An 8,637-nucleotide genomic window follows, 5' to 3' on the forward strand; every position below is an offset into this window, starting at 1 on the left:
ATAGCATCTATAGCATCAATTTTTATTACTGTGAATCCTCATTTCACTTCTCATTCACCACTCTCTGTTTCACTACGAGAAATAATCCAATCCTTTCCTTTGGGATTCTGGTGCTTGAAAATGTTTCCTTTTATTAATTTTGACTAGTTTCTTTAATGGGTTTTGGTGAGTATCAGATTCATGCTCATGTGTGTCTATATGTCTTCATGGACATAAAAGTAAACTCACCTGAAAGTTGTTTAAACATTGTAATAGGTCCTACTGATCTTCATGAACTATATCTTGTTTCCCAGTTTTAGAGAGGAGCTGTTGAATTAATTAGCAGTAGGTTGATACTTGGATAATAAAAATGGGGTAATTAAGGTGTATTAATTTTATTCATTTTGCATGTGTGATAAGTAGCTGGCTTTTAATTGGGAAAAAACTTTTAAAAAATTGCACAGTGGTAATTCAGAAATAGGAAAAATCAAGACAATGGGAAAGCAATAGCAGTCATTAGAATATTTTTTACATCTCTATATATTTCCTTTGAAATAGTTTGAATTATGAGGCTTAAGAAATTAAATTTTCTTTTCATTCAGCAGAGATGTGAACAGCATCCCCCAATATCCCGAAACCTTATGTCCCAATTTCACTGACATAGCTGCAGATCCTGATAAAAATAAAGGTCAGTATTAATAACTGAAGCTGTTTTTTTCACACTTGGTCAAGCAGTTTTAATGATGTTGCTAATAACACATGCACCAACTTGATAGACACATCTTTACTAGAACTTGAAGTGCTTCTAAGCAAGTTAGGTGCAAAGTTAGCAAATTGAAGGCTTAAAACCTTGACAGTTTTTGCTTGTAACCTTGATGACTTTTGCTGCATCTTCTCTGTGTGAAGGTAACATTTCGCTTTAAACTCATGTTCTAGGTATACTTTCTTGTTTTCATCTTCTTGCTTTGCACAGATTAATATCCAGAAGCAATGCAGCGAGGAGATCAAGAGCACTGCTTGCTGTTTTCAAGTGAAGCTTGACATCAAATCGAACATGACTGTTTTTCTCTCTAAATTTCCACAGTTGGAACTTGCTCTCTTTGAAAGCAATAATGAGTGAGGTGTGTAGCTGTGGGAAATAGAAAAGGTACTAGATTCTCAGAAAGCTGTGTGAAAGCAATCTCAGGATGGAGAAAGGCAAGAATGCTGAAGATGCAAGGACAAGAAACAATAGGGTTATGAGCTGTGTAGAGATAGACCTAGGAAAATATATTAAGTAAGATAGTAGAAATATGTAAGCTTAATAATGAGGCTTTATCCATTGTTTTGAGCTATTACAAGCAAGCGTTGTTCAAAGCAAGATGTATGTGCAGCTTTATTAATTGGCCTAAGCAATATTAATATTATGCTCTTGGCTAGAAAGTTGTTAAAAGACTTTGTAACAAAGAAAACTTCCTCTGCTGTTGTAAGCAGCTGAAGCTGTTTTCATCTCCCTTGCTTGGTTCTGTAAAATAAGGCTGATGATTGTGATGGTATAAAACTTCGAGACAGCTGCTCTAGCAGTCCTGTCCCATTGATATATATGTAAAGATAAGATAAGAGAAAAAAATACTCCAGGAACCCAACAAATAGCACTGTTAAAATTCTTGAGTTTTTGTTGTTTGTATCTCAGAGGGAAGTAATATTAGGTTTTTGAGGGGGATTCACAAAAGGCATCATGCTGCATGGTGAGGTGGAGTTTGAAAGCTGGTCAGAACACATTCCCTGCCCTTCTGCTGATAGGATACAAATGCTGATTAACCTTCTTCCATGGTATTAATATGTATCATGTGAAATAATGAAATAGAGCCAACTTTGCAACCATTGTCTCATGGACATTGATAATTTGGACTTTTTCTTTTCTCCAGCTGCCAGTTCTCATGTAGTTGATAGGAACCAAGTATCTGTGGGCAGTCAGGACACTCAGTCCATGAAGAGCAGAAAAATGAGTATCTGCCCTAGGGCCTAAATACAGCATTTAATGAGTTCACAAATTGTCTGGTCGGGAATGGCTCCAGTCTGTTAGAAACCTGACCCTGTTCCTGCTGTATTTGTATAGTTGGACTTCAGAGATGGTTACTGACTGAGGAGTAGGGACAAGGAGGCCAGTGGGGATTGCATCCCTGCTGTCTGTCCTGCTGTGTGGAAGTGTGCCACCTTGGTACTGGCAGCTGAACACTTAAGGACCCTCAGCAGGAATTTCTTGTCTTTTTTTTGTTGAATTCCAGTTTTTCAGTTCAAGTCTTATATAAATAGAAATTTTGAGATGCATTTAAAGACAGGCGTTCACCACAAAAAAAAATTTCTTAGTAACTTTGGATTTTTTTCCTCTAGCAGATAGTCCTTATTTGGGATCTGAGAATAAAATCTCAGTGTGACCAAATCTGCAAAGTCTCCTTCCTGTATTTCATTCCTCTTTCTTTTTTTAGGTCTTTACCCAACTGGAGACTTGTGGCCTGCCCAGCCAGTCTGCATGACAAACAGTTTGAACTACAACCTTGAGAATAATATACCATGCATGATCCAAGAAACCCCCTCTGTCCACAACAGGCAAGTTATGCTTTGTGTAAAAAGCACAAACAATGCTTTGTTTGGGCTTCTATAATGCAGAGGACTGTACTTTACTCAGAATATTTGTAAAGGCAGATGATAGTTAAAATAAAAGTTTTTCTGCCACTTCAGTCTTAGTTCTAGCTGTTAATGCTCTTCCATGAATACCTCATGATTAATTTTGCTAAGACAAATTCACTGCTTTCCCTGTTCATGTATAGATATTCTAGAACTCTTTTCGAGTTTAATTAGATACTTTTTGGAAAACTATTAATTCCTTTCACTTCTTTTGCAGGCAGAGAGCCTGGCTTAGAAATCTGTTGCCCTCTTGCTAAATGCATAGCTTGTGTATGCCACATCGTGTGTTATGCAGTGTGTACTTGTGTTAAATGACACTAACAAGGAACAGACATTTTTTATAAAGACAAATATTTCAGTATAAAGGTGGTTTAGGGATACAAGCTGGTATGTTTCAAGCGCTATGTATATTTGGGTTGATGTTCCTGTAGTCTTCTTGCATTTTACACTGCTCACACAGCAAATTTTAGTAGTGAAGGATGTGCACAAACTACTGAGCAGAAATACTCTGCCACCACATAGCAGTGAAATATGGCCAGTTCTTCAAGTTATATGGTATCATCCAAAATAACAGGAGAAGGACCTGGGCGTCCAGTTCTGGACTCTGCAGTCACTGCAACAGAGGTAGGGAAGCTCCTGGAGTACATCCATCAGAACTACGAAGTTGTTTAACAGTCTGGAGCATCTCTTACAAGGAGAGGCTGGGGGAGCTGGGCTTGTTCAGCCTTGAGAAGACTCGGAGGGGACTTCATCAGTATCTGTCAGTATCTGCAGGGAGGGTATCAAGGGGATGGAGCCAGGCTCTGCTCTGTGGTGCCAAGCAATAGGACAAGAGGCAGTGGGCAGAAACTGATGCACAGGAAGTTCTGAACATGCGGAAGAACTTCTTTACTGTGCAGGTGACTGAACACCAGAATGGATGGTCCAGAGAGGTTGTGGAGTCTCCCTCACTGAAGATATTCAAGAACTGTCTGGACTCAGTCTTGTGCCGTGTGCTCTGGGATGGCCCTGCTTGAGGAGGGAGGTTGGACCAGGTGACCCACTGTGGTCCCTTCCAGCCTTACCCGTTCTGTGACTGCTTTGATACACCTATCTTGATTTGGACTTCACATGCAAAAATGCATGCACATCCATACAATTATTTATTGATATTTAGTACTGATAAGTTAAGATAGCTGCCTGTCTGAATAGTAAAATTGAAGTAGGGCAGCTTCATATAAAATCCTTTTGTATGCCTACGTTGTGCAGTCTGGATCCTGAGTTGGACTATTTTGAACTTGCTGCATAGCAAGGCCTGTTTTACTACTGACATGTCTTCAGGAATTACTTTTGAAAACATCATCTTGAAATTCTGAAATTATTTCAATTAAGGAAGTGTAACCCCTAGAAATCTAAATGTAGCTTAGAAAATGCACTGTTTCACAGGACTTTAGCACATTTGCTTGGGAAAACAGACATCTCCATTTTAATTGCTATTCTCAAGCATTCAAATGTATTATGTCTTCTTCCACCTCAAATCACATTATCCATGATTGTGGGGAAGAAGTACAGTTATTTTCTTGTTATGGGGAAGAAAGTTGAACCCTGTTAGGCATTGCAGGACTCTGGTAATGTCATTACAAATTAATTTTCTCAGAGGAAAAAGATCTCTGTGAGAGAAATTGCTGTGATTATGTAGTGGCACAGAGTAGATACTGGTAAAATTGACAAGTGAAATGTGAAAAGCCTCATGATCAGTTACAGGCATTTTGCATCTAACAGCTTTACATTAAGTAAGTATTTCTAAATAATTTTCAGAAGTTCTGCAAATTGTTTTTGACTGCAGATTTTTATTTTTCTTGAGACAGCTTCATTGACTGGAATGCAGCTTGTGACAGCCAGTTTTCCAATATGTATTGCCCTCTAGAGATGAATGAATATGGTGCTTTCCCAGAAGGTAAGATGAAATAAAGCTTAATTATCACAGAGTATGGTTATTTTCCTCTCACCTTTTATGGAACAAAAGGCTGAGCTGGTCTATACACACACGGGTGTTCGTTGCTTAAGTGACTTTTATGTTTTCCAGCTGAGTGCTCTGTAGTAATAAACGACTGCATGTGGTGGATGAGAAGATTGGCCTTTGTAAAGAGTTATTAAGCTGAAAAAGAAGTATGCAGTATGCAGGACTCTCAGAGGGAATAGAGAGAAATGCTTGTTCCTACAGTATTACACATATCTTTTTGCACAATCTTCTTTGTTTCCCCTCTGTCAGGCTTCTGCCTTCCCGTGTGTGAAATACAAGGCCTCTTGTGACCAATCTTTCCAGGCTAGAGTTTCTTGGCTTAGGAAGCACACTGGCAGCATTCTAGAATTCTTTAGCGTTACCTACCTAAGTAATAATGGAAGGTCAGACTGCAGTATCCCAGGCTGATCCCTTGGGTGCTTAGACCTGAGACATGTTGGCGGGGAGACCTGGGGAGGTTCTACCATTCACATTCTGTCTAATAAAGACTCTGCTCTCCAGTAGAGGGATATGGCCAAGTTTTTTTTCTGTCCTGATAACAATTTGTTAGAGAGTCTCTAATACAGAGTGGTAGTCCTGCTGACAGAAACTGATACACTTTGCTGCTGTGCTACCCTGACACTGCATGAAGTCACTGAAGGATTAGGTCAGTCCCAGCCTGGCTCACTCTCAAGAAGATTCAGCATTCCTCCTCTGAAATGTTATTGTAGTGTTTTATGTTGCAAAAGGCTTAGTTTGTCTTCCTGATTTTATAAATTGCAGAAAACATGAACTACCCCAGTGGCTTCCCAGGTACTGCAGCAGTGCAGAATACAGCCTTCATTGACCAGAACTGTCCCTCCACCTGGAATGCTCCTCCCAGCATGCCACCTGCCTGGGAACCTGCCAGTTATGTCAGCTCTGCAGTGAGTATTGTCACTGTGAGGCACTGCCTTTGCATGCTCTTTGAAAGCCTTCCTAGTGTTTTCCTGTCTTTTCTCTACCTGCGCTTACATGTTCTTCATGAATCTAAGTAGCCTGATGTATGTGTTTAATGCTGGCATTGGTAGCCCAGGTTTTTCCCAGCTGTTTGTCAAGGATCTTACTGACTTTGTCTGCAAAATTTTAAGATGATCCTCTTGCCTGAAAATTGACTTAAATCATCTTACATATGGGAAAACATTTTGGGCTTATTTCTATCAAAATCAAAGTGCTGACAGCAGAACCCAGAGAGATTTGAAAATTGAAGAGCTGAATGGACAGCTGCTCTCAGAGACTTTGACAGAGTTTTTTTTTTGGTAGGAATTCCAAGTGATTTAAGCTGGATTTGAGCAGATTTCAGAGTCCTGACTTTTACCTGTTGTACTCCTGACTAGCCGTGTTTATGTCATCCCGTAGTGCAGTGTAGTAACTTCAGTTCAAGGTGGTCTTTGATTGTAACCAGCTTCTCTTACGCTCATATTTCAAAATCCTCTCCTTTAGAATTTTGATTTTTTTTCATTTACTGTAGGTATATTTTGAATAAAACTAAGCAAATAAAGCAAGAAATATTTTCAGCTGTAAAAATGAAAATTCTTCTGTGTTAAAAAGGCAAAACTGGTAGAAAACTTTTTCCTAAAATAAACATGGCTTTATTTTATATTTTATTCAGGAAGGCCAGGAAACACAGAAGGTAAAGATTGGAAAATGCATTAGATAATTCAGTTCATTTCCCTAGCGAGCTTTTCTCCGCAATACATTTCTATGTTTCATTCAGTTTTAAAAGTCCCAAGACTTCCATGACATTTGCTGAGAGACTTCCTTACAGACTAAAACATCTTGCCCTCCAGGAGGTTCTTTATAAGCTTTCAAAATTTTCTAACTAAATTCCCTAGTTCCCAATTATAGTCTTATATTTCACATTGAATATCCCTTTCTGTTTCCAGCATGCACAGTCTTACTGGACTGACACATACTTCAGCCCTTTTCTTGTCATTTCTAGGTGTCCTTCTCTTTTAATTTTAAATCTCAAAGTATGCATGGTGATCTTTGTGTGTTTTCTATTTCTCCTCTATTTTCCTCAACAGTCTGACCAGAACTGAGTAGTGTACTGTTGTTAGAGTATTATCTGTGCTGTGCAGGGAGGAGCTCATGTGGCTTCATTCAGTGAATGAAGAAAAACACACGCTTGCGCGCGCACACACACACACCACACACATGCACACACACACAAATTAATGCCCCTGTAATATTTTTGGCAGCCATATTTCTTGTAAACTGTGTATGTGGATTTCTTAAGTTTCTGCATAAATGCTGCTTCCTCCTTCCCATTTAGTACTTAGCATTTCCAGATTTTGTTTGGCAAATGGTCCATGTTGCAGTTTCCCATGCTGGGTTTATCTTGCTCTGCAGCCCTACCTCTCAAGCACCCGAAGCTTGTCTCCAATGTCTGGACTTTTTGGTTCCATCTGGGCACCTCAGAGTGATGTTTATGAAAGCTGCTGCCCCGTCAGTGCCGCAACTCAACATTCAACCCATGTGGAGAACCAGGCAGTTATGTGTAAGCAGGAATACTATCCGAGGTTTAACCCTTTCCGTGCCTACATGAACTTGGACATATGGACTACAGCAGCCAATCGAAACGCAAATTTCCCACTTTCGAGGGACTCGGGTTATTGTGGAAACGTGTGAAAGGAATTTGATTTAAAAATGTGAATAAAGATGCTTGCAATTTTGATTACTAGAGTAAGCTGGTTGCTGAATAGATTACAATGTTGGTGAATATTTTGGCACTTTTATATTGAAAATAAATTTTTTTTTTACTGAAGTCTGAGCATTCAGTGCGTTTTAAAAAGCACAGCATATTCAGGATGCTGTTATTGTCAGGTGAAGGCTATAAATTTAAAATTCAAATTTTTATCATTATTAAAGACATTTTTTAGGAGCATCCATGAACCTGTACTACACGTTTCTTCTAAAGTTTACATTCTGTGGTATAAACTAGGAGTGGTTTAGCAGTTGTAGGTACAAACACCCATAAGTAATTGCATCTGTACCAAATAGTCACTGGGGACCTGCCTGTGGATGCAGATTGGAGTTTCCAAATGGGGCTACTTCTAGTATAGTTGTTCATAGTGCAGACTTCTGGCAGTAGGAAAAAAGCGGAATTGACACTTGTTTATCTGGCTTCAAAATGCAAGCTGTCACTAGGACAATCTTACGCTTGTGCAGTGTGGGTGATTGGGCAGTTCTTCCAGGAACTTTTCTTCCTGAGCGACTCCTGGAATTTTGTGGTTTTATTTTTAGCCTTTATGTTGCAGTAGCATTTTCAGTGCATTTAGTTACACTTGTTTAAAATGCCACAGCTTGAACTGAAAGAAATGTTAAGAGCAGAGTTCACATCACTCTCCAAAACAGACTGATATTGTGCTGGCTCCTGTTAGGAGACTAAAACTCTGTAGTGGGAAAGGTAGCTGAGGAAATGCTGCCACCCATGCCAGGACTCAGTCCATCAAGCAAGGTGCCTCTGCTTACCCCTCCTGGTAGAGCCTTTTCTTCTTCATGGCAGTGTGTCTGGACATCAAAAGAAGGGGGAGGCATCCCTTATGTTCAGAGATGTCTGTGGCACAAGAGCGCTTGTCAGGCCTGAAGAGAGTGAAGGCAGACCTAGTTGCAGTCTTGTACAACATTTGTGCTTAAAGAAAAGCACAAAGAGATGGCAGAACCAAATTCTGTGTGGTGGTAGCCACAGATATTATGGCAAAAGTGGCAGTGGTCATGGATTGCCACATGGGAGGTTGAACATGAGGAAGAATGATGTCCCTTGGAGGGTGATGTTGCAGGAGAACAGGTACCTCAACAGGTGAACAGATCTCTTCTTCATGTTCATGGCATGGCTGAATGAAGCCACATGTGACCTGCTTTAGTGGAGGTAGCAGTCCTCCTCATGAGGCGTCAGACTGGAAATCACCAGGGACCAGATACTATTTTGAGGGTTCTGTGAGCTTGAGCAAATTCCTTACTTTTTGCTA

The 8,637-nt window shown here is 39.8% G+C and overlaps 1 protein-coding gene across 5 annotated transcripts in view; it reads left to right on the forward strand.

The window, feature by feature from the left end:
* The window catches only part of TMEM131L (transmembrane 131 like), an 81,800-nt gene extending 74,244 nt beyond the window's left edge, over nt 1–7,556 (forward strand). For 2 of the 5 annotated variants that reach the window (XM_056490743.1, XM_056490745.1), the window contains 5 exons: nt 582–667; nt 2,448–2,568; nt 4,494–4,582; nt 5,411–5,553; nt 7,019–7,441. In XM_056490743.1, coding sequence (XP_056346718.1) covers nt 582–667; nt 2,448–2,568; nt 4,494–4,582; nt 5,411–5,553; nt 7,019–7,297 — 718 coding nt within the window. In that variant the 3' untranslated portion in view covers nt 7,298–7,441. Of the gene's footprint in view, nt 1–581; nt 668–2,447; nt 2,569–4,493; nt 4,583–5,410; nt 5,554–7,018 lie in introns of those variants that run through there. The other 3 variants (XM_056490744.1, XM_056490746.1, XR_008840439.1) reach the window with 3 other exon arrangements.
* Nucleotides 7,557–8,637: the final 1,081 nt, after the last annotated feature.

The sequence above is a fragment of the Oenanthe melanoleuca genome, chromosome 4 (genome assembly GCF_029582105.1).
Source record: "Oenanthe melanoleuca isolate GR-GAL-2019-014 chromosome 4, OMel1.0, whole genome shotgun sequence".
In the NCBI taxonomy this organism is placed as follows: Eukaryota; Metazoa; Chordata; class Aves; order Passeriformes; family Muscicapidae; genus Oenanthe; species Oenanthe melanoleuca.